Source organism: Mandrillus leucophaeus, unplaced genomic scaffold (assembly GCF_000951045.1).
Source record: "Mandrillus leucophaeus isolate KB7577 unplaced genomic scaffold, Mleu.le_1.0 Scaffold330, whole genome shotgun sequence".
NCBI lineage: Eukaryota > Metazoa > Chordata > Mammalia > Primates > Cercopithecidae > Mandrillus > Mandrillus leucophaeus.
Window position 1 is genome coordinate 347,255 of NW_012103477.1, and position 25,338 is coordinate 372,592.

Here is a 25,338-nt window from a genome sequence, read left to right on the forward strand (position 1 = left end):
CTGGCCAGGAAAGGCTCTGTGGGCAGCGGGGCCCTGGCCCATCGGTTCCATGCCGGTCCCTCTGAGCAGATGGCTCCAGAGTTCGAGCCTAACTGCTTTTCTTTGGGTGAGACCCCATAAGTGAATAGGAACGCAAGCTCCCTCCTGGCCATTTCCGGAGCTGGTGATTCCTGCTGGTGCTGCAGCCTGAAGGGAGGCCGAGTTTTCCTGCTTGCTTCTTGGACCTCCCCTCCAAACACACCAAGGCTTAATGATTAATGCGGTTCACTGCAAGTTTCTCCAAGGAACCACTCTGATTTCACGGTGACGGAATGGTGCTGGAATTAGCAGGAAGGCTTTGAGACCAGACATGGAGAACTCTGCCTTCATTTACCCTTTCCATCACCGAGCGTGGCCCAGCTAGCGGGGTCCTTCCTTGGTGCAGTATCCGTTCATGTCCCTGAGTGTCCGAAAGGAAACGACCACAGAATGACGGTTTAACAAGCGGAAGCCTATCTGCACTGTCCTCTAAAGTTTGGTTTTATTTAGGCCGTCGAGAAAAGAAAAATAAATTGCTGAGATCTGGGTAGCAGGGGGGAAGGCCTCATTTTCCTTAAAATAATTATTGAAAAGATCTATGAATCTCAGATAGCACACAAGAGCTCCAAGAGACAAATCTACTTGACTTAAGGAGAGTGCTTGACTATGGAATTTCATTTGTACAATGAAATTTCTTTCTTCCAAAAGGTTTTTTAAAAACCTTGATTTCTGCTCCCCACCCCCCTCCAGCCCCGATATTAAATAACCTGGGTCTACATTTTCCTAATAATTTATCAAACATCTGTGGGCTAATTGCTTGCCACACATAATAGCCCAACATCAAATATTTGACTTTCCCTCCTCTTTCCTGTCAAGATCATGCCTCCCCAGTAACCGCCTCCCCCACCAGTTAAACTCTGAATCGCACAGAAAGAAAATGCAAAAATGTTCCTCACTAAGATAATTATCATAAAAAATCTTTTATCCCAACCCCAGCTCAATGCAGCCAGCCCCTTATCACTGCAGGAACTTGGAGGAGGCTCTCGAGCTCCTTTGAGCCTCGAGTCTGGTAGATTAGTACATAGACGCCACATAATTGTGAACCCCTCGGCTCTCCGGGGCCATTAGGCACTGATTTATTTTTCTGTTACATTCCTGCTCTGCCATGAAAGTTGCTGATGGAACTTCAGATAGGCAAGCGAGGCGCAGATATGACAAACAAGATGTGAGTTCACCACGGCGTTGGCTCAGCTGGCGTAGGTGACAGGTGGATGCTGTACAGCAGCTCACGCACCCCCGCCAGATGAAGAGTTTCATTTCCGATCACTGTTTTTTGTGCTTTTGTCGGGAGAAGAGGGTTTGGCTGGAGATCACGTTCAGGTAGCGAGGAAGACACAGGAGACCCTTGGGGGCCAGCCCGCTTCGGGAGAACCGAGCCTCTGCCCCGCAGTCCCGGGGCTGGACACATTCCCTCTGCAGAGCTGCGGCTCTGTCAGGAATGCAAGGCCCATTTTCACACAAGTGACTCAGACCATGGGGAAGCCACTTTCAGCTGCATTTGACTTTGTGTTTTGTTTTTACACTTACAATGGAGAGGAAAGAATTCTCTTTCGTGAGAACTTTTTGCTCTTGGGAGAAAATAAAGAAAGTTACTTCCATTCCAATATGCTTTTCTTTTGAGAGAGCCTCCTGATAATTTGCTTTTCCTCTCTCCAGAAGAGGTCAAGAGGAGGCAGTGCATGGGGCACAGAGCGAATGAGCCAGCCAGATCGTGAGATCAGAGATAATAAGATGGGAAACATTATCAGAATAGGTCATGTTCTTTCAGCATTTCTTTAAGGCAGAAGTTTCTTGTGCCGAGAAAGTGAAAATGCCATAAACTATGCCCCCGCTTCCAGCCCCAGGGGTGTATTCGGGGCCGGCCTTACCTGCCTGGAAGACAGCCGGGAGACCCGTCCACACCACTCAGTCAGGGCAGGCCAGGCTCAGGTGTGTCCTGTCCCCGGCCCTGTCCTCTGATGGGGGCCCAGCTCCGTCCGTGGAGGGCTGGGGGCAGGAAGCAGCAGGGCAGGGATGGTCACTGAAGTCCGCTCCATCACGTCCAGGGCACCCTCCAAAGCCATTGGAGTGAGAATCAGACTGGATTCTCACTTGCGATCTAAATTTTTATTTTCATCCCAAATTCTAAATGAGAACTGGAAAAAATAAGTTGGTCAGTAATATGAGTAGGTGGGGCTGGCATTTCTTCTTGTCTTTGTTTTCAAATTTCAACTTCTGTGATTGTTCTTCACTGGGTCCAGAAAGAGTAAAATAAAAGCTGGCATTTCTAACTGAATCACGATGCTGGCTGGAGGCCCCCATCTCAGCCTCCTTCCAGCCCGGGACGTTGGAATCCACCCACAGGCAGCTTCCCGGGTCTGCGGGTTGGCTGTGCTCCGCAGTGGTCTTGGTGCCCAGATCTGCAGGGCTTGTTCCCCAGTGAAAATCCCAATTTCTGAAGACAAGGGAAGGCCTGAGAGGGCGTGACGGTGAGCATCCCTCTGTCACAGGCTCACCTCGCTTTCCCCAAAACCCTCAGTGGGAAATTGGGGCCCTGGCAGCCCTGCTTCCTGGGCCCCAAAACCATGGGCAGGCTTCAGGCCCACCTCTTCCTTGAAAAAGCAACTCAGTCTCGCCCAGCCTCAGTTTGCCAGTTCTGAAGCGGGCATGCGAATACCATCGCCCTTCCCTGGGTGCTCGCAGGTCCGTGCAAGGCTTCAGTGCCCGGATTCTCTTAAGCTCTGAGGACAGGACCTGCCACGTGGGGCTCCCACCAGACCCCAGGGGTCAGCCTTGCCGCCCACATCACTTGCACATTGAGCACTTTCTGAACAATCTGCAGGCCTGAATCACATTTCAAGGTGGCATTTTGTAGACTTCTGGGGTGAGTATTTCTCACCCACCTCCTCCCAGTCTGTGCACCCTATCCAAGGATCCCCCAGTCTGTGCACTGTCCAAGGATCCCTGCTGTCTGAGGATCCCCCCAGTCCATGCTCCCTGTTTGAGGATCCCTCCATCTGAGGATCCCTCCTGGCAGCTCCTAGGTGGGTTTGGTTTGTTCAGCGAGCATCTGGGAAGCTCTGAGTGGCAGCCTTCCCCGGAGAGGTTTGGGACGGAGGCTTCCAAGCCCCAGAGAACAGAGCTGAGGTGTGGACGGCAGTCCTGTGGGAAGTGGACTACGCAGGCTCTGGGCATCCTCTGGCTTTTTTCCCTTCATGATCTTGTTTTCCCCCAAACCAGTGCTTTCCTGAGGTTCAGGTTAGCGAGCAGGACCAGGACACCTGGACACCGGCTGAGAACGAAATCTGTGTTTCATGCATCTTGACCGGCAGTGGTGCCTGCCCACTCACCCCCAGTGCGCACACCCCCGGTGCTCCTCTCAGCCAGGCACCCTTCCCTGTCAGCCAGATACTCACCTCTGTTCAAAGACGGCAGTGAAAATCACATCTGGAGAGCTGGCATCTGTGCCTTGGTTGGCAAGGGTAGGGGGGTGCCATCCAGTATGCCTGCTGTGGTCTCTCAGGGCCAGCACCCTGCTGGAATCCCCACCCGGGCACCTGAGGCTCAAGGAGCCAGGCTCTGAGGACTTGCCAGGGGTGCTGGGGTGGCCCAGGCCAAATAGCAGCATCTCCACCCTTAGGCTCAGGGAAGCTTCCAGTCAGCAAGGAGGTGCCACTTCTGGCAACCCCCGCACTGCCCAGACTGCAAAGCTGCCCACCCTTTCCTTAGGACTCTAAAGGCCTATGACTGTGGTGGTCTCTCCGACACAGGGAGGGCACAGGAAGTGACGGCCCTCTTCCATCTGCCCCCATCCCCTCCTCTCCTCAGCAATCCTTAGGTTCAGGCCTTTGAGCCAACGTTCAGACCAAGTTCATTAAGACTCTGCTCAGCGCTGGGCACTGGGTCAGTCCTTGTGCACATGCATACACACCCAAACACACATTCCCACAAGCACACAAATGCACACACACAGATCACATGCACACACACATCACATGCACACAAACACAAACATGCACGTTAGCATATGCACATTCATATACAAGCATGTGTACGCATATTCACACATGCACAACTGCACACCCATTGGTGCACACACACAGGTCAACACACAATGTGCATGTTCACACACGTTCACACGCACATGTGTGCACATCAAACACACATGCACACATAATACACGGTCACCCATGCACACAAACATATATGTATAATATGCACTTATGCATACATAACACAAATGCACACACATGCAGACAGAAACACATGCATTCACACTATGCACCCACATGAACACACGGGTGCTCACATACCTAAACACAAAGGCATACACAAACCACACATGTGCAGGTATGAAAACGTGCCAGTACACACAAATATTCACACATGTAGGTGCATGCAGAAACACACCCTCACACACATGCACATGCGTACCCATGCAGCCCCACACAAACATGGGTGTAAGTGCACAGACACGCACACACAGTCACACAAAGATGCACAAATGTGGATGCAGATACGCTGATATTCACACTTACATGTGTACACACAACTGCATGCTCACACCCAAGACGCCCCCGTGCACTCACACACTGGTGCACACACCATTGTTCAGTTCATTTGGGAAAGAGCTCAGTGCCAGCGTTCTTTCCAAGCTGGGGGCTGAGGCGTCTTGCGGGGAGGGGCCTCCTGTCTTAGACGGAAGGCTGCGGCCCAGCTGCCGCAGGCAGGGGAGGCGGGGACGGGCCCAGAGCCCCCCACCAGGATGACAGCTCCAGGCCGGTTGTTTGGCTTGGCAAGGCGGTCAGGATGCAGCCTCGTAAACTTAATAATAGCTGCCCCCCTTTTAATTTGTTTGACCTTGACGACAATAATTTATTATATGCACTGGAGCTCTGTCATCGTTTTTCTCCTGATTCATAAACAAAGCACTTGGCCCGGCTTCCTCCTCCACTCCCAAGCTCGGGGCCTTCTCCAGCCCACGGTGGCTGCCTGAGGCACAGGCAGGGCCGGGTATCACTCGGGGCTCCCGCTGAGGCACAGATTCGGGGGTCCTTTGGTGCTGCCCAGGGCTGGGCCCTGGGGACTCCACATGCCTGTTTCCAGGGCAGGCTGGTGGGCCCCAGGATGAACCCTGGCAGGAGGCAGAGCAGGGCTGGCCAGCCTGGGTGCAGGTCCTGGGGCACCGTGGTGAAGGGGCCAGGTCTCCAGAGTCCCCTAGGAGCCCTGGGCTGGGTCTCTGGCTCTCTCACCACCGCCTCGTTCTGTCTCTTGCAGAGGAGCCCACGTTCCGCTGTGACGAGTGTGACGAACTCTTTCAGTCCAAGCTGGACCTGCGGCGCCACAAGAAGTACACGTGCGGCTCGGTGGGGGCTGCGCTCTACGAGGGCCTGGCTGAGGAGCTCAAGCCCGAGGGCCTTGGAGGTGGCAGCGGCCAAGCCCACGAGTGCAAGGACTGTGAGCGGATGTTCCCCAACAAGTACAGGTGCTGCGCCCTCCTCTGAGTCTTCCCCACCTCCCTTCCCCCGCCTTGCCCCCCAACAGGTGGAGACAAAGGGCCCCCTAGTAGGACACACCCTGGGGGATATGCACCCCTGGGGGGACACTGCAGAGCAGGTGCAGGGTCCCGTGGCCAGAGCCGCAGGTGTCCCCTGGCTCTGACCGCAAATGTCCTGGCCCCAGAAATCTACCTCCTAGGCTCGTGGCCCTGCCTACCAGCCCGCTATGGGGAGAAACTAGAAAGGAGAAAAACTCAGGCCAGAGCCGAGACCTGCAGCCACTCAGCCCAAGGCTACTTCTGTAATAAGGTCCTAGACCGGGATGGGGGTGGCAGCACCCACCACTGAGGGATTCATGGCGGCCCCACCCTCCGGACACAGGAACGACTCCCTCTCAGATGGTAGGCAAGAGCGGGAAGGGGTCACCCCTATCCCCAAGACACCAGCCCTGCTCCCCACCGGGTGGCAGCGGCCTGTCCCAGGAGGGGCTTCAGAGACATGAGTGGGCCCACACTGGCCCTCCCCTGCCCTAAGACCAGGCAGGAGCCAGGATCTGGGACCTGGGCGGCCTTAAGGACCTGTGACCCCCTGGAACAACAAGATTCCTGGTCTCTCTGGGGAGTAAAACCAGGACATTCAGTCCAGTGCTGCCAGGAGCTGTGGAGACTTTTCCAGCATGGGCCCCTCCTCCTACCTTTGAGGGTTTCCTCCAGGACAGCCTCACAAAGTCAGAGCAAAGCCCATCAGGCCACTAACCGCCTATGTGATTGCTGGGGATTACCGCCCATCCCCGCGCCGCTCCCTGGGGACGGCAAACCCTCCACCTGGAACAGATGACTGAGAAAATAAGCGTTTGGGCAAATCCCGACTGCGGCCCTTCCCAGTAAACGCCGCTCAAGAGGGTCCGTGTTTTCTTTACATAAACACATAAATCACAATTAACAACAGGGGAAAAGATACAGTCTCCTGATGCTCGGGAACCAGGCGTTTCTGATCTGAATGGATGGCTGGGCCCCGTAATTAACGAGCCGTGATATATCACTGCTTTGCTCATGAAGATTAACGGTCATCCCTGGGACGGGGGAAGCCGGGGGTCCCCCGAGAGCAGGGAATTAGAGCAACTCCTTCATCCAAGTGCAGCGGCCCCTCCGAGCAGCTGTGCTCTGCACCCTTCCGTGTCACCTGGAGACCCCCGAGTGACTCCCGGCCTGCCTCCTTGGTGTGTGCCCAGCACTCAGAGGGGCGTCCTTGGATTTTGGGGACTTGCCCCACTCCTGGGTTCATGCCAGCGTTGAACCCCTTTTTTTCTTAGGCCCAAGCTTAGCCTCAATGTCAGGACCATCTTGAGAGGCACCCGGGGGTGTGGGCCGGGATCCAGCCCTGCCTCCAGCCGCCCTGGGGGTGGTCTTGGGTGAGGGGTAGAACCGTCCAGGTGCCGGCTTCCTCATCTGCTAGGGGAAGGCCACTTCTGCCCCTTACACCCCGGCCATCACAGGGAGGAGGTGGGCAGGGAGACACCAGCATGTGCTCTGTCCCCCGGCAGTGTGGTGGGGGCTCCAAAGGGGCACTGGGAACAAGCTGTGCGGGGTTGGGGTCCCGTCCCGGGCAGAGGGTAGGTAGTTGGGCCCCACAGTAAGCCCCATCCTCTGCACAGCCTGGAGCAGCACATGGTCATCCACACGGAGGAGCGTGAGTACAAATGCGACCAGTGCCCCAAGGCCTTCAACTGGAAGTCCAACCTCATCCGCCACCAGATGTCCCACGACAGCGGCAAACGCTTCGAATGTGAAAACTGCGTGAAGGTAACATGCAGGGCAGCCGCATCTGAACCCCGCCACAGCAGGAGGCTGCAGATGGGCGCCCGCTCCCATGCTCCCTACACCCCCTGGTCCAAATGCAGATGGAGTGCGGCAGAGTGGGTAGGAGGCCCCTGTGGTGGCTCAGGCCCTTCCGTGTTACTAGGAAGGAAAGGAAGTGTCAGGGAAGACTGTGTCCCCCAGGTCAGAAGGATCAGGGCCGAGACCAGAACCCAGGCCCCTCCCGGGCACAGCTCCTGTCCTCCCACCAGTGTGGAAGGAAGAGGCTGCGGGGCTGAGCCTCCACCCCCAGCCCGCCAGGGTCGCAGCGCCACAGCTGAAAGCGCTTTCTGCAGCCCTGTCTCACGCAGCCTCAGTTCAGTCATTGTTCTTGAGGAAAGCAGCTGGGGAGGCTCCGTGGCTCACTTACGGCCATCCAGCGGGTCCTGGCTACAGCAGAGACCTCTCCCTGCTCGGTGCAGACCGCAACGTGGCAAGGGAGACAGGCAGGGCCCTGCTCTCACAGCTGGTTGGTCCGGCAGCCAGAACCAGGCCAAGGCGGGTTCCAGGCAGGGCACGAGCCAACGGCCTCCATCTCCCCAGGTGTTCACGGACCCCAGCAACCTTCAGCGGCACATCCGCTCGCAGCACGTGGGCGCCCGGGCCCACGCCTGTCCCGACTGTGGGAAGACCTTCGCCACGTCCTCCGGCCTCAAGCAGCACAAGCATATCCACAGCACGGTGAAACCTTTCATATGTAAGTGGTCGCCCAGCCTGGCTGCCCGCCCTCCGAGTGCTCGGATACTGTGGGGGTCGGGCTGAGGTGTGCCGTCCCCCAAGGTCTCCCCCACTCCAGGGGACCCCAGTTTGTTCTGAAAACATCTTGGCAGGTTCTGACATCTGTGCCATGTGCAGCCTGTTCCCCAGCAGGCACCCTCCGAGTTTGTCCCTCACTGCTCCCCCTGCCCATCCCGTCCTCCTCCACGGCTCCCTTTGCTTCGCCTCACAGGGGCTGGAGGAGGGCAGCAGGTGATGGGAGGGACCAGGGTCCTGCAGAAGGAGCTGGACCCTCCCTCCCTGTGGTTACTCCCGTCCCGCGAACTCACTCCCCACCCGTGCCGAACTGCAGAACGGCGTGTTTCTGTGCTGCCCTGCATGTGGCAGTCCCAGCAGACGCCCACGGGGATTGTCAGGGTGGTGTTTCTAGGGCGCCCTGTGTGTGCCCAGCGCTGTTCCAGTGCGGGGCCAGCCCTAAATAAAAGAGCAGCCGTCTTTATGGGGCTCCTCGCACACCAACGGGAGAAGACAGGCAAGCCAGATAAGCAAGGCAGCAGGCACGGCTCTGGGTGCAGCGGTGCAGGGTTACAGCCTCACAGGGGGCCGGGCTGGCAGCCTGGCATGGGAGCTGTGCCTGCCTGTTCGATGAGAGGCGTTCCAGCAGAGATGCGAGGAGAGTGAGCCCTGGGCACCTGTGGAGGAGGCTCAGGAGGGAGCTGTGAGCATAGAGGCCCCGAGGCCAGGGTTTGTTTAAGGAGTGAGTGAGGGGAGTGAGAAGAAAGGGCCGGGGGTGGCTCATGCCTGTAATCTCAGGACTTTGGGCAGCCCAGGCAGGACGATCACCTGAGGCCAGGAGTTTAAGACCAGCCTAAGCAACATAGTAAGACCCCATGTCTACCGATTAAAAAAAAAAGTTGTTTAATTAGCCAACCATGTGAGTGTGTGCCTGTGGCCTCAGCTACTCAGGGGGCTAAGGGCAGGAGGATGTCCTGAGCCCAGGAATTCAAGGCTGCAGTAAGCCAAGATCACACTACTACAATCCAGCCTGGGCAACAGAGCAAGACTCTGTCTGTAAAGAAATAAAAATAAATAAGAGAGAGGTAAGATGTCACTGGGGCCGGGTCCCAGGACCCTTGCAGGCCAGTGCAGGGACTTTGACCCTGATTCTCAGTGAAGTCAGAGGCCTCTGAAGCATCCTGTCTGCTGGGCCTTGTGCCGAGTCATCAGTTCACACACACGTTGTGTCAAGTCATCACTTCCCAAGCGTTCTTACGTGGCATCCTCACAAAAGCCTGAGATTGGGGCCCTTCTGTCTCCAGCTGTCACAGGAGGAAAGAGAGGCCACAAGATGTTAAGTGGCTGTGCGCTCAAGGCCAGGCTGTGGAGCCCAAATTTTAGCTCCGGGGGCCCGGCTCCTGGCCCCCGGCTGGGTGATTTGAACCTTCCAGGCTCTGTTGCATCAGCATGGAGAGGAGGGGTGCTGGGAGCTTGGGAACTTGGGCTCAGGTATTCTTGCTGATGTAGGACCACTCAGGCACTGACCACTTGCACAAGAACTGTGCCCGCCAGCCAGCCAGGCCCTGTCAGCACCTGGACTGTGCCTGTCCCACCCACCTCCCAAGCCCCAGCGTCCAACCGTCCTGCTAGGGGTGACTCAGCCCCCAGGCCAACCTGGGCCACATGCCCCCACCAGCTGAGGAGCCAAAGGGAGACGGAGCTCTCCCTGCTGGCCGTTCCACAAGTACCGTTTTCCCATTTGCTGACCACCGATCTCCCAGGAGGAGCCTGCGCACAGTGTGCCCGGCTCTGGCGCCCCGATGCACAGTACCCCTTCCCTCTGGGAGAAGCCAGCACTGAGCAAGCTGGGCAGGAGTCAGGGGCTGGGGTTGGGGGTGACTGCTCCCAGATGCAGGTCAAGTGACTCCCACTGCGAGAGCAGCACCAGTCAGTGCCTCAGATGACAGTGCGGAGTTCTATAGCAAGCTCAGAAGCACAAACATTGGACCTAGATTTAAACGTCCTTGCCCCTCTGGGCGTGCAGACGAGCATTCTAAAGTCCCATTGCATCACATTAATGATGTGTGTTCCAGGAGCTGCAGCACCCTGGGCGGCTGGAGCCTACAGTTCCCACCACGCTGCAAGCTGCTCCCCATCCCTCGTGGAGGGAGTGAGGACAGGGAAGCTCAGCTGGCCCTGCCTGGCCTCAGCGGCTCTTGCACCTCTTGTCCACACTCCTGGCTCACCTTTGTGCCTTGGCTTTTGGCTAAGGGGATAAAGCTTAAAGGAAAACCCCGGAGATGGGCAGATCGGGTTTACAAAGACCTCATTCCCTTAGAAATTAGATCAGATACACGCAACCCAGCCCCAGTATCCCCCAGGCCGCGGCACAGCGTCCTTTGGCGCACCTGTGGAAGGGGGTCTTCAGGCTTGGAGAGGAGGATTTGCAAACAAGCGAGGGAGCCCAAATAGTGTGACCCTTTCCAGGAACGGTCAGTTGCTTGCAGGAGAGGTCACAGTCGTGCAGGCACTCACGGCCAGACTCTGTGTCCACCCGTTGGGTGACACCCCCATGGCACAGGCAGATGGAAGCCCTAAGCCCCCACCTCACTGGCCACACAGACGGACGGGGTGTCATTCCTGGTGATGTCTTTCCCACCAAGGAACTCACCTGTGCACTGGGGTGTGTACACGCAAGTGTGTGTGTGCATAGGTATAAGAGAAAGGGGGGTAGGGAGAGAGGAGAGGAGAACAGGAGAGAGAGGAAGTATATCCGGGAATGAGGTGGACAGGTTCCCACTGGGCACTTTTCAGAAAGGGCCTTTGCTCTAATAAGTGTGTATGTGTGTACGTGTGTGTGGGGGGGCACGTGAGCTGGTGCATGTGTCGGCGTGTGTGAGAGCGTGTGAGTGTGGGCACGTGAGCTGGTGCGTGTGTTGGAATGTGTGAGAGCGTGTGGGCACGTGAGCTGGTGCGTGTTGGCGTGAGAGCGTGTGTGGGCACGTGAGCTGGCACATGTGTCAGCGTGTGTGAGAGTGTGAGTGTGGGCTCCTGAGCTAGTGCGTGTGTGCATGTGTCAGCATGAGACTGTGAGTGTGGGCACATGAGCTGGTGCGTGTGTGCGTGTGTCGGCATGTGTGAGAGTGTGAGTGTGGGTGCGTGAGCTGGTGCATATGTCAGTGTGTGAGAGAGTGTGGGCGCATGAGCTGGTGTGTGTGTCGGCATGTGTGAGATTGTGTAAGTGTGGGCACGTGAGCTGGTGCAAGTGTGTGCGTGTCGGCGCAAGTGAGAGTGTGGTCACGTGAGCTGGTGTGTGTCAGCACATGTGAGTGTGAGTGTAGGTGCGTGAGCTGGTGCATGTGTCAGCACATGTGTGTGGGCGCGTGAGCTGGTCCATGTGTTGACATGTGTGAGAGCGTGAGTGTGAGCACGTGAGCTGGTGTGTGTGTCAGCACATGTGAGAGTGTGTGAGTGTGGTCGCATGAGCTGGTGTGTGTGTCGATGTGTGTGAGAGCGTGAGTGTGGGCACGTGAGCTGGTGCGTGTGTCGGTGTCTGTGAGAGCGTGAGTGTGGGCATGTGAGCTGGTGCGTGTGTCGGTGTGTGTGAGAGCGTGAGTGTGGGCACGTGAGCTGGTGTGTGTGTCGATGTGAGAGCGTGAGTGTGGGCACGTGAGCTGGTGCGTGTGTCGGTGTGTGTGAGTTGTGCAGGATTGAGTGTGAGTGTGCATTCACACAGATACCCTGCGAGGAGAAGAAACTGCTGTCCAGAGCAAGCACCAGCCTGGACCCTTCCCATCTCGGCAGGACCCGGTGGGGCTCCCTCTGCAGGCGCTGGCCCCAGGTCCGGTTCACTGGCTGCCCAGGCCGTCCTCCACCCTTTCAGGTCACTGCCTCCCTTTGCCAGCTCTGAGCCAGCTGAGGCCATCCCCAGGGTTCAGGACCTGCCCCTGCACAGACCCCAGTCTCTCCAGTCGCCTCCTCTTCCCCAGTCCTTCTGCACATCTCCCTACTTAGGGCCCTCCATCAGTGAGGATGGGTGGGAACCAAAGGTCCCTGAGCCCAGGCACAGCCGCTGGCCTGGGAGGCCCCTCCTTGGAGCTGCCCTGGGCCAGAGGCTGCTCAAAGCCAGTCTCCAAGTCAGGATGGCAGCAGGATACAGCCAGGGTGTGCTGGTTTGGCCGGCAGGGCTGAGCGCCTCCCCAGGGGCCAGGAAGGTGACTGAGGGGTATTTACAGACCCTCTCTGTGGAGGGTCACCTGTCCATCAGCCGCCCTCCAGAGAGGGCAGATTTGATAAAACGAGACCAAGTTCTTCTCCCCTCAGCCTTGCAAACGCCCCGCCAGGCTGGACGAGCAGGAGGGTAGAGCGGTTAATATAAATAGATGTTGTGATGAAAGAACATGATAATCTCAGGGGAAAAGCTCCCAGCTGGAATCGAAGGAGATCAGGCCGCCGACCATTTCTGGTGAGCGAGAAGCTTGCTGAAATCATTGTTTCCACTGTGCTGTGTTTAGGAAGCAAATCGTCCTACAGAGAGAGAGACACTCGCCAGGGTGTGTGTGTGTGTGGTGTGTGCGTGTGCGCATGTGTGTGCATGTGTGTGGTGGGTGTGCATGTGTGGTGTGTGTGGTTGTGTGTGGTGAGGGGTGTGTGTGGTGTATGTGTGTAAGTGTGGTGTGTGTGTGGTGTGTGTATGTGCACGTGTGTGTGTGGTGTGGGTGTGTGTGGCGTATGTGTGCATGTGCGTGGTGTGTGGTTGTGTGTGTGGTGTGTGTGGTGTGTGTGGGTGTGTATGTGCGTGTGTGGTGTGTGTGGTGTATGTATGCTATGTATGGTGTGTGGTTGTGTGTGTGGTGTGTGTGTGATGTGTGTGTGTGGTGTATGTGTACATGTGTGTGGTGTGTGTGGGGGTGTGTGGTGTGTGTGTATGTGAGTGTGTGTGGTGTGTGTGTGCGTGTGGGGTTGTGGTTGTGTGTGTGCGTGTGTGTGGAGGGGTGTGCGTGTGTGTGCTGTGTGTGCGTGTGTGGTGTGTGTGTGCATGTGTATGAATGTGGTGTGTGCTTGTGTGTGTGCACGTGTAGATGTGTGTGTGTTCCTCCCTTTCTTCTTAGAAAAACAAGAGGCAAAAGACAAGCTGGCAATTTGGTGACAACCGTTCACAGGCCTTTAGGAAAATGGTCGGAACCCCCAGGCCGCTGGGTCCTGGAGTCTGGCCAGGCCGGCACTGCCCTCTCCTGTTGAGAGAAGATGCTGGCACTCGCCAGCCAGAGCTGGGCACGGCAGCTTCCATTCCAGTCTGAGGAGGTACCCAGTAGCAGGATTTTCACTTTTCTCAAGCAGGGAATAGTCCCTCTGCATGGGGCTCCTGCCCAGGGTGACCTCCTATCCATGTCCACCTTGAGCCATCTCCAAAGGGTGGCCGAGTGCCGCCAGGAGCCCCAAAGTCTGAGCTCCCTGAGTTGGGGCCTCCTGAGAACCTCAGGAACTGTCTGTGTCACCCCAGAGGCTACCTTCTCTGGGGTGCAGGCAGCAGGAACTGGGGCGGAGGGGGAGGCCGGAGGACACCAGGAACACTGTGAACTTCTAGAGAGGAGAAGGCCCAGTCTGCATGGTCAGCATCCTGCCCCCACCCCGCCTAGAACAGCTGCAGAAGTGAAGACTAAAGCAGGGCAGTCCCTGAGCCAGCTTGCCCTGAGTCCACTGATGGGGTGGCAGACACCATCACATGCCTTCGCTTTGCCCGTGCCCCACCCTGGGGAGCAGGCTCGCCTTCCCCAGGGACTTCTGAAAATCTTGGCTCCCAAATTAGCAACACCATGGGCTAGGAGGGTGGGAACAGCAGCCGCAAGCCCATTCTCCAGCAAAGAAGGTGGAGGCACAGCAGGATCTGTACCAACTGACCCCAGGATCTGTTCTGGTCACTGGAGGCCAGCCTTGGGGTGGGCGCATGCACACTCACATATGTTTCCACATGCTCATGTGTGCACATGTATGCACACTCAGACACACACGCTTGCAGAATACACACCTGCCCCCACACACACGGACACTTATGCACACAGACACACATGCACCTGCCTGTATATTTGTGTGTATGCACACACATGTACGCACAGTACACACATATCTGCCCGTGCCCATGCACGTGCACCCAGACTGCTTCCAGCCCCAGCCCCGCCCCTCCAGCGGCTGGGTTTCCCGGCAATTTCATGCGGCATTTTCAGCAGGGTTTCCCGGTCATTTCATGCGGGTTTGTCTTGGCTCCTGCTGATGTTTTAGGTGAGGTCTGCCACAAGTCCTACACGCAGTTCTCCAACCTGTGCCGGCACAAGCGGATGCACGCCGACTGCCGCACGCAGATCAAGTGCAAGGACTGCGGCCAGATGTTCAGCACTACCTCCTCCCTCAACAAGCACCGGCGCTTCTGCGAGGGCAAGAACCATTACACGCCGGGCGGCATCTTCGCCCCGGGCCTGCCCTTGACCCCTAGTCCCATGATGGACAAAACAAAACCCTCCCCCAGCCTCAATCATGCCAGCCTGGGCTTCAACGAGTACTTCCCCTCCAGGCCACACCCGGGGAGCCTGCCCTTCTCCACGGCGCCTCCCGCGTTCCCCGCACTCACCCCCGGCTTCCCGGGCATCTTCCCTCCGTCCTTGTACCCCCGGCCGCCTCTGCTACCTCCCACGCCACTGCTCAAGAGCCCCCTGAACCACACCCAGGACGCCAAGCTCCCCAGCCCCCTGGGGAACCCAGCCCTGCCTCTGGTCTCCGCCGTCAGCAACAGCAGCCAGGGCACGACGGCAGCTGCGGGGCCCGAGGAGAAGTTCGAGAGCCGCCTGGAGGATTCCTGTGTGGAGAAGCTGAAGACCAGGAGCAGCGACATGTCAGACGGCAGTGACTTTGAGGACGTCAACACCACCACGGGGACCGACCTGGACACGACCACGGGGACGGGCTCGGACCTGGACAGCGACGTGGACAGCGACCCCGACAAGGACAAGGGCAAGGGCAAGTCGGCCGAGGGCCAGCCCGAGTTTGGGGGCGGCTTGGCGCCCCCGGGAGCCCCGAACAGCGTGGCCGAGGTGCCTGTCTTCTATTCCCAGCACTCATTCTTCCCGCCGCCTGACGAGCAGCTACTGACGGCAACGGGCGCTGCCGGGGACTCCATCAAGGCCATCGCGTCCATTGCCGAGAAGTACTTTGGCCCCGGCTTCATGGGAATGCAGGAGAAGAAGCTGGGCTCGCTCCCCTACCACTCGGCGTTCCCCTTCCAGTTCCTGCCCAACTTTCCCCACTCCCTCTACCCCTTCACGGACCGAGCCCTCGCCCACAACTTGCTGGTCAAGGCCGAGCCAAAGTCACCCCGGGACGCCCTCAAGGTGGGCGGCCCCAGTGCCGAGTGCCCCTTCGATCTCACCACCAAGCCCAAAGACGTGAAGCCCGTCCTTCCCATGCCCAAGGGCCCCTCGGCACCCGCATCCAGCGAGGAGCAGCCGCTGGACCTGAGCATCGGCAGCCGGGCCCGCGCCAGCCAGAACGGCGGCGGGCGGGAGCCCCGGAAGAACCACATCTACGGGGAACGGAAGCTGGGTGTCGGTGAGGGGCTGCCTCAGGTGTGCCCGGCGCGGATGCCCCAGCAGCCCCCACTCCACTACGCCAAGCCCTCGCCCTTCTTCATGGACCCCATCTACAGGTATTCAGCACCCCAGCCTCACTGGTTCTCCCTGGGGCGGGGCCACGGCAGTGCTGGGCGGGCTCAGTGCATGGTGGTGTCTCTTTCAAGCTCCTCCAAGGTCGTCCCCTGGCCTTTGCTGACTTCAGGAAGATGCCCCTGTTCTTGGGGGGGGTCTGCACCCCTCAGGAGGATGCCTGGCTTGTCTGTTCCTAAGCTAGGTGCCTGGCCCGGGCCGTGTTTGGGAGGCCAGGATGGGTGCTCCCAGACACGTGCGGTTTTCTTGCACTGATGACCACTCAGACATCACACAGCTGGTCTCGAGCCCCTCCTGTCCAGGAACCCCCACCCCCGTCCCAACCCCACCCTTCCCCACCCCTCTCTCCAGCTGTCATCTCTGGTCCAGATCTCCCCAGCCCCCACCTGCAGAAGTCAGAGGGGCCTGGGCTGAGTGCTTCCTGCCCCTCCTGGTGCGCTCCTGCTCCTCCTGGTGCGCTCCTCCCCCTCCTGGTGCACTCCTGCCCCTCCTGGTGCGCTCCTCCCCCTCCTGGTGCGCTCCTACCCCTCCTGGTGCGCTCCTGCCCCTCCTGGTGCGCTCCTGCCCCTGGAGCCACAGAAGCAGGGGGAGTGGGGCGGGGTCGTCTTTCTGGAGGCCCAGGGGAATCAGAGAAGGAGCCAATGGTCCCTGGAGGGGAGAAGGAGGCCGGGAGGAAGCAAGCACTGGAGGGTTTTCTAGTTTTCTAGACCCCAGTGCCCCCTGTCTCTGATGCCCCTCCTGGGGAGAGGCGAGTTTAATGCCACTCCCTAATTTCTGGGCAGGTTTGCCCCTCCCTAGAATGCAGGTGGGTTGGGAGAGTAGGGCCAGGCTTGGGGAGGGGGTCCTAACCCCACCAACACCTCTGCCTGTGCTCTCCGCTTCACCATGTAAGGAGACAGGCAGGCAACCCTGAGCAAGTCCCGTCCGAATAAAGCAAAAGCAGCCAGTCCTAGACATGCTGGGGGTGCTGGGTCTCGGAGCGGGGCGGCAGATTTACCAAAGCGTTCTCAGTGACGGGAAAGAGTTTCCCAAATCTAACTCTCAGACCAGGCAGACAGAGAAGAGCAGGCCGCCTTCAAGAGCCGCCAGGCCAAAGGAGGGCCAGTGGATGGCTCTGCCCGCCGCCTCTGTTTACCACAGGAGATTTGTATTGTGATTCAATGAGCAGGCTTGTCACCGGCATCTGGGGAAGGTTCTGGAGCTGTAACCTCCAGCAGCCCTGGAGGGTGTTTAGACAGGCCCCTGTTCGGGCGCCACAGGAAGCCCCTGGTGACCTCCCCAGGACAGAAACCTGCTGGTCACTCACGTTCATCAGCACACACGGGCAGCACACCCATGTGTGCCAAGGGCTGAGTCAGGGAAGGAGGGGAGGAGGCCTTGAGCCTCCAGTGTGAGCCATGCTGTGCTGTGAGCAGGTCCAGGGACCCCCGTCAGAGTGGTCCCCACTCATGCAGGGCTGACCGGCCAGTTAGCGGGAGGGAGGCTAGGGTGCACAGGGCCTTCAGAGAAGACTCCAGCTGTGTGCACTTAGTACCCAGGACATGCAGGAGTGCTGGCAATGAGGGCTTAGTACCCATGACATGCAGGGGTGCTCACAGTGGGGGCTTAGTACCCAGAACATGCAGGGGTGCTGACAGTGGGGGCTTAGTACCCATGACATGCAGGGGTGCTGGTAGCAGGGGCTTAGTACCCAGAACATGCAGGGGTGCTGACAGTGGGGGCTTAGTACCCAGAACATGCAGGGGTGCTGGCAGCAGGGGCTTAGTACCCATGACATACAGGGGTGCTGGCAGTGGGGGCTTAGTACCCATGACATGCAGGGGTGCTGGCAGCCAGGGGTCTTTGAAGGCCCTCAAGGGGAACTTGGAGGTGTGGGAGGTGTCTGGGAACCACCAAGGAAGATGTTCAGGGGCAAGTGGTAACAGGGAGGGTCCGTCTAGGGGTGCAGGTGGGCTGGACCCCCAACATCCCCAAGGCCCACAGAGGAGTGTGGTCAAAGTTGGGGCAGCCCCAGCGAGGCCCACACCATGACCTTGTGACTGGCCGGGCATATGGACAGGTGGGGTGGGCAGCTCTGTGGGGCGGGTGGCTCGGCAGGGCTGGCGGCTCGGTGGGGTATGTAACCCTCTGTGCTGTTGTCCAGCAGGGTAGAAAAGCGGAAGGTCACGGACCCCGTGGGAGCCCTGAAGGAGAAGTACCTGCGGCCGTCCCCGCTGCTCTTCCACCCCCAGGTACGTCCTCAGTGCAGACCAGGACGCCCTGTAACCCACATGCCAGGGGCCCCACCGCCCGGCTGCTGAGGCTCAGCGGCCAGGCTGGAGCCTGAGTTCCCATCCAGGCCACACCACGCACAGACGCCCTCAAAGGCAGAGAAGGATTCTCCCCCTGTGGCCCCTCAGGTCACTGTAGGCTGGAGAGGTTGAGGACTGAGAGCGATTCTCACGGGGCCGCCCCAGGGACCTCTCTGACCCCTGGCTCTGGGCTCCAGGAGGGAGAAGGAGCTTCACTGGAGTCGTGGGCAGAGCCTGGAGGATCGAGGGCAGGGATCGTGAGTGAGGGGAGCAGCCTCAGGTGGCAGCCCCAGGACACAGCGTGGGCGCTCTCTCCAGGGTGCACAGGACCTCAGTGTGTTCAAATGGACCAGAAGAGAGGAAGGGCCTGAGCATGCAGAGAGGGGCATGGAGCCAGGCCCCAGGGAGGCGGTGGGCAGGGGATCTGGAAAGAGACCCAGAGGGCCCCCCAGTCCGGACAGGCGGGTGCAGACCCTGCCAGGCCTGGAGTCGCTCCTGCCTGCCCCTGAGGCCACATCCTGGGAGCAAAATAGTGGGTGGGCAGCATGGCCAGGGCAGAGTCTCCCCAGTCTCCTGTCCCCTACTGACTTGGTCTCATTGCTGGGAGCCTGGCCCCTTCCGCAGGGCTGTGGGCTGCACCTGGAGGGCTGCACTCCGGGGGTCACGCAGTGGCCCTGGCCCTGACAGACCACAGACCAGGCCGGGGCATTGTTCTGTTTCTCAGCCTTCCCCGCTGTGGACGGGGCCCCCCACCCCCGGTTTGTGAAACCTGCACCCAGGCTGAGCCCGCTGTGGACGGGGCCCCCCACCCCCAGTTTGTGAAACCTGCGCCCAAGCTGAGTTCACAGCTAAACTTAGTGCCTCCCATTGTTTCCCCGGGGCCGTGGAGTTTGGTTAATAACTTCCCCTGATTTTCTTCGGGATGGGCTGGAAAGAGCCACGAGCCAGCCAGGCGCATCCTGTGTTTGTGTTTGTGCGGGGATCGAGGCCGGGAATATCTGATTGGGCGGAACAAGCCGGGCAGGAGAGGCCCACCCAGGCCCGAGGAAGGGAGCCTGGCGGGGGGCAGCTGCCATTGTCCCTCCTGCCTGCTGTCCCCACAGGCCTGCCACCCCCGTTGCCTGTCCCTGCAGCCCGGAGCCAGAGGTAGGGGTGGGAAGAGAGAGATGACTAATAAGTCACCAAATGGTCTAAGGTTGGGCCATCACTCGAGCAGAAGGCACCAGTTACTAATGGCCTCGACAAAGCCCAGGAGGCCATGACTGTGCGGAGACCTCAGTCCCGCTGCTCTGGGCTGCGGACGGGCTGGTGAGGTCCACTTGATGACTCAGAGAGCAGGGCAGCTTCGATCTGCCGATCACCGGTTCTCATCAAGATGAGAACATGCCCAGAGGTGGGAGAAGCCTGACCTCCACGGCCTGGGTGGGGCTGGAAGGGGCCAGAGGGACACTCGTGTCCGGCCACTGTGGACGGACACGAATGTCTACTTGTTCATTTCTTTCTGGGTATTTTTATTGTTACCAGTCAGTTGTTTCCCAAATAGCAAAACGTCCCCACTACGGAGTCGTGTGACCTCCGGGAGCATTTGTAGAAAGCCTTCTGCTCCCTACCAGGAGTGGTTGGATAAGTCCCTGGCAAGCAGGTCTCTGAAAAGCTGAGTGCCAGGTACTCGGACTCTGAGAGGCCCCAGCTGTGTGACGGGATAGTTTTGTTTGCCAGTGGGCAGCCAGGGCCAGGGTCTTGCTGTAAATGGGCAGGTCACCCCCATGGAGCTGGCTCTGAGCATTGCCCAGAGGCAGCGAGGCCCACATGAGGGCCCTGGATGAGGCAGGTCCCCACCTGCCCTTCTCCTCACCCCCACACCCATTCCGTGGAGACTGGGTGCCAAGAACCCACACCCTGGCCAGTTCCTCCCAGTGACACCAGCACCTAGGGAACCCCCAGGCTCTCCCTTCCCTCTGCATCTCTATCAGTTCCTGCCTCACCCTTGCCCTCCCTCACCATCCCCTTCTCTGGGAGCTCCCAGGGGAGGCGGGCTATGAAAATACCTGTTTAGCAAAGGTGTCTGGAGGCTGGAGGTGTGGTGCGGAGGCCCCGGGTTTGTTCCCTGTGTTGCCTTTTGCTACCCCTCAGGTGATGATGAACACTCTTCCTTTTCAGCCCCTACTCAGCCCCTACAGGGCCTGGCACACAGCAGGTATCACAGCCCGTCTCCTTCTCCATTGGGAGCTACTCCTTATTTTCAAAGAGAAAAGGAGCTGGGAGAGGCGGGGCTGACACTGAGCAGCTCCATCAGCCCAGCCCCTCCCCTCTCCTGTCACTATTGTCAGAGACCTCAGTGGGGCCAGGACAGTCTGGTATTCTGATCAGAGCTCTGCCCACTGGGTGAAAATGACCAATCCCATGCTTCCACTCTCCTAATCGAGCAAGCCCTGGGCATCTTCAGGGAGCAGAGAGGCAGCTCCTATTGCCCATATCAAATTGCCCTGTGTCATGTGACATTTGGCGTTATTATTTTGAATATTTCCTTTGTGGGATTAAGTCTTAAAGAGGCTGTTGAATTCCTTAGAACTTTGCCTGCAATTATGGCGTGCCACCACGTGGTGGCAGTGGTTCGGCAGGCCCACAATCTATGTTTTGAACTGAGATTCAGGTTGCTATTTTAATTTTTCAAGACTAAAAAATGAAATGTTTGATGTTAAACTAAATGTAATTCTACATTTAACCCAAACTAGCCAACCAGAAGTGCTGGCCAGGAGTCAAGTCAGCTGGGCATTTTGCCGGCCTGGGTCGGATAAGGGGTAATCATAAACATCAGCTATCCATTTCACTCAGGTCCTGCCCAAACCAGGCAGTGAGGCTGGTGGCTAAAGGTCAGTTTCAGCTCCTGCAGGCAAGACCTTAAACTATAAACGAGGGACTCAGGGAAGAACAAGAGCAGGGCTGGCTACAGAAAGGTGTAAGAATCCAACCCAGGGTCCAAGAAGATACTAGGAGACCATTGCTTCCAGTGCCCACCTGAGCACCCTAAGATATGCTGTTGTACAGAACCCCCAGCAGTGCATGCCCTTGAAAACAGGTGAGAGTCAGCTGAGTCCATAACCTCCCACTCTTATGCCTACAGATGTCAGCCATAGAGACCATGACGGAGAAGCTAGAGAGCTTTGCAGCCATGAAGGCCGACTCGGGCAGCTCCCTGCAGCCCCTCTCCCACCACCCCTTCAACTTCCGGTCCCCACCCCCAACGCTTTCTGATCCCATCCTCAGGAAGGGCAAGGAGCGATACACGTGCAGGTGAGGGGCCCTAGGGTGCTGCTGGGACAGCCCTGTTGGGGCTCAAATGCTACACCTGTGGCTGTGAACTTATGCTTCCAGGAAAAACTCAGAGTCCTGGCCACAGGAAAGCACAGCACCGTAATCAGTTGGTTATCTGCTTGAGGTCATGCTTTGCAAATAAGTGACATGGGTGGCCTCCCCTGCCTCACGCCATGCTGTGCTCATGTGAGCTCAAGAAAATGCAACCTCACCCCAGCTTAAACTGGGAAGGCTGGGGCTGGGGTGTGCTGGTCAGTGACTAACCTCAGTGCTTGGAGGGATGGGCAGTCCAGTGCTACAGCCTCAGCCGGTTTCTGCAGTGTCAGGATGACACCCTCCCAGCCACCCTGTGCTGGTGCAGGCCCGTCCAAGTCTCTGTTGGAGCCTGCACTGTCCAATGCCAGACTGAAGGGCCAGGTTGCTTCAGGGGACAGGGGCTGGTCTGTCTACTCCTGTGGCCCATGGCAGGCTGCTCTGTAACCGAGGCTGGGCTTCAGGGCTGTAGAAGAGACTGAAACCGGGATGCTGGGATGGGCCCACCTGTGCATCAGGTGTGAGACCCTGAGCATTAACATGAAACTATTTCTGGGAAATGGCCTTGTGAACCTGCCCTAATCCTCCCTCACCCTTCCCACCTCCCTCCACCCCAGGTACTGTGGGAAGATCTTCCCCAGATCAGCCAATCTCACCAGACACCTGAGGACGCACACTGGGGAGCAGCCGTACAGGTAGGTGCCGCCCGGGCCGGGTGTGGGGCGGGGCCACCTGCCTCCGTGCACTGCTGACCCACTTCTAGGAGTCAGTGTGCCCTTCCCAGGGCTCTCTGCTGGAGTGAGCAGGCAGTGGGTGGGGCCGGGTGCTCAATTCTGGTCATTTTGGCCCTCCCCTCCTGGTCTCACCAGGATGTTGTGAGGATGAGGCAGGAGGTGCCCAGGAACCTTCTGGAAGGCATCTGCCTGGCTCTCGAAGATGTGAGGGAGCAGCTCTCCACCCACCCTAGGGTGTCCATTGGGCAGGGGATCCCCATCAGAGCAGGGCTGAGCAGAGCCATGGCCCAGAGGGTCCACATGGGAGAAAACCTCAGCTTCCCCACCCCAGCCCAACTCCGTTCATCTCAGCTACAGCCATAGCTGCCCCCACACCCTCACCCCTGGTGGGCTAGGGAGTGGGCTAAAGGCAGGGTGGGACTCTGCACTTGGAGCCCACCAGGGATTCTAAGGGGTCCCAGGGACAGCCTGGATGGGAAGCGGTGCGTCTGATTCCAGGATCCCCCTGTGCTCCTCTCACCTGAGGAGCCGGCTGCCACCTGCAGAGAAGCAGTCACACAGCTCATCAGGATGGGGAAGGCATTGAATTTGGGGCTCACAACAGCCTCCCAACAGGCTTGTCATCCCGTTTCAAAGATGAGGGGCCCAAGGCTCAGAGATGTCCCATGAATCACCAGGGTCAGTGCCTGGGAGTGGGCATTTTAAGCGAGAGCCCCAGACAATGGTAACTGGGTGGCGAAGGAGGAAACGCTGGTTTTCTGCCAAGGTTGGTTTAGTGACACATGCAGGGTGTGTCTGTTCACAGAGGCCATTGGGGATAAAGAGTGTTTCACACGACTTAAGTTGACAGCGTAAGATTTCTGTCCTCTGGCCACACAAAGCTAGAGGGACCACATGATAATGCAAGCACTGGGGACTCCGTTTGTGTCTCCATCCCTGGGGAAGGAGACCAGCTGAGGCACCTGTGCATGTTTTGGTCACTGACCCCCACTCTGAGACAGAGCAAGCATCCCCGGCTGCTCCAGGGCTGTGTCCCAACTCGCAGGGTAAATGACAGCTCATACTACTTATAGGTCATCTGTTCAATGCTCACAGCCCTCCCCAACTCACAGGCCCCCCCTTGCCCACCCTTCAAAAAATAGTGACTTACAACTTAACAAAGGCTAGCAACAGAAAGATTTATTTGGTCTGGTCCCCTCCCAGAAAATGAGCTGTGTGTTTTTTCTGTAATGAGAGCCGACTTCTGGACAGCGTTGTGTGCTAAGAGCCCCTAGAGGGTTGGGGTGGTGTTTATAGAAGAATTTAATTATCATTGATTTCTTTTGCTCTCTCCAATCTGTGAGTTTCGACTTTGGTAACAATAATTGCTTTGCAAGTTTGTGTTGCAAATCCTGACTTTATCTGGCTCAAGGCAGGTCTGTGCCGAGGGGTTTGGAGCGTGTAGCTTTCCTTTTGATACCACTGGCTTTGATAATCTGGTTTCTGGACTGGCTTTGATAATCAGAAGGATTTTAAGTTGGAGGAGGGAAAGTGCTGGCCATCCCCAGAAGCCCGCCAAGTGGAGCCCAAGCCCCCCATGCCCACCCCAGTGTGAGCCCCTTCCCGGTGCCAGCACCCACGCGTGTGCCCGCCGCATGTGCGTATGTGTGTGCCCTGGAGAAGTCGGGCTGACGCAGCCCCACGCAAGCAGGAGGAAGCGGGCTTCTCATGGGTTGCCTAGAGCGATCGGGTAATCAAACCAGATGACATTGAAAGCCTCTTCCGTTTAGGTCCTTGCCTCAAATGACCTGAAATCATTCAGAATGTGTTTCAAAGCCCTGAGGTAGGGAACGTAGAGCCTTTGGTGCACCAAATGCATTTCCTGGAGGTAACTTGGCCCCTAGCTTCTCCTGGCCTCGAGGTCTTTGAGTGAAGTGGGAAGGTGAGATTCAGTTAATGTCACTCTTATTTCTTAAAAATAAAAATAAAGCACGTAGGCTTTGTGGGATTTGGGTTGGAGAAGCATAAACATTGAAATGGGAATGGGGAAGGGGGCTGCTCCTTGGTCTTCATCCTGACGGCCGGCCGGGAGGTCTCTCTGAGATGATGCCCAGTGGAGCCTGGAGTCACACCCTGGATGCGAGCCTGCTCGGGCTGCCCAGGACTCCTGCCGGGACCCGAGATTCCCGCCTCAGGGCTGCTGGCTCCCTGGTCTGCCGTGTGCTTCCGTCATCCCCCCAGGCTCAGTCCTGCCTTCTGTGTGAAGCTGGATCATGCAAGGGCGGCATAGTTGTGCTTCCATCGGGGGCTGCAGGTGGCCCATGCCTGTCCTTTCCTTTTTAGTTTTATTTTTACGGCTGGGTTTCAAAATACCTTCTTTCTTCCCCTTCCCTCCCTTTTACAGTCACCAAAAGCAGTTCCCCCTGTAGTGGTTGCAGGAGACCCCACTGGATCCCAGGAAGGATGCTGCTGCCCAGGGCTCAGGGGCTCGGGGGCCCTGGCCACCTCCCTGTGACCTGCCCATGCTCTGTTGTCCCCCTGCCAATGGCTTCCCTGGGAGTGCGGCAGGCACTGTCACAGCAAGGTCCTCTCAAGGCCTTCCGCAGTGCGCTGGGGCCAGGCTACCCTGCACATTCTCCTTCCTTTTGGAGCTCACAGGCGTGTTATTTTACACAGTGAGGCCATCAATTTCACCGGCCGCTTGTCAGCTTATTTACAACGCAGACCCCAGCTGCTCAGAGAACTCTGCTCCCTTGCAGCCCTGGGCTCACAGCTCCCCTAAATTTCAAATGGACTTCTCTCTCTGGGCCATTTATTTAGATTAGAAGCAAGAGAGGGCCACGTTCAGGGCTCTCTGCAACCAAATAGAATGCACAGCCCCGTCCGTGGCTCTCCCCGGCCCCAGAACTTCACACAAGGGACTTGCTCTCCAGTTTCATGAACAAGCTTCTTTTCCAGTCCCGTTTCCCACCTCGGATCCCCAGTTGCGGGGTTTACACAGGAGCCATTAGGTGGAGTTTCTGCAAAGGTCGCTGCATTTCCAAAGAAACCAGGAACTGAATGAGCTGTGTGTGAGCACACATTCAGACAGACAAGCAGACACACTGGCAGGCAGACAGGCAGGCGGACAGACAGGCAGACGGGCAGAC

At 57.9% G+C, this 25,338-nt stretch overlaps 1 protein-coding gene across 1 annotated transcript in view; it reads left to right on the plus strand.

Moving 5' to 3' along the window:
- Positions 1-25,338, plus strand: part of PRDM16 (PR domain containing 16) — a gene marked incomplete at its 5' end in the record, with an annotated part of 269,530 nt that overhangs the window by 218,779 nt on the left and 25,413 nt on the right. The window contains 7 exons of the mRNA XM_011988449.1: positions 5,335-5,542; positions 7,210-7,357; positions 7,955-8,108; positions 14,405-15,821; positions 17,984-18,068; positions 21,253-21,422; positions 22,094-22,171. Coding sequence (XP_011843839.1) covers positions 5,335-5,542; positions 7,210-7,357; positions 7,955-8,108; positions 14,405-15,821; positions 17,984-18,068; positions 21,253-21,422; positions 22,094-22,171 — 2,260 coding nt within the window. The remainder of the gene's footprint in view (positions 1-5,334; positions 5,543-7,209; positions 7,358-7,954; positions 8,109-14,404; positions 15,822-17,983; positions 18,069-21,252; positions 21,423-22,093; positions 22,172-25,338) is intronic.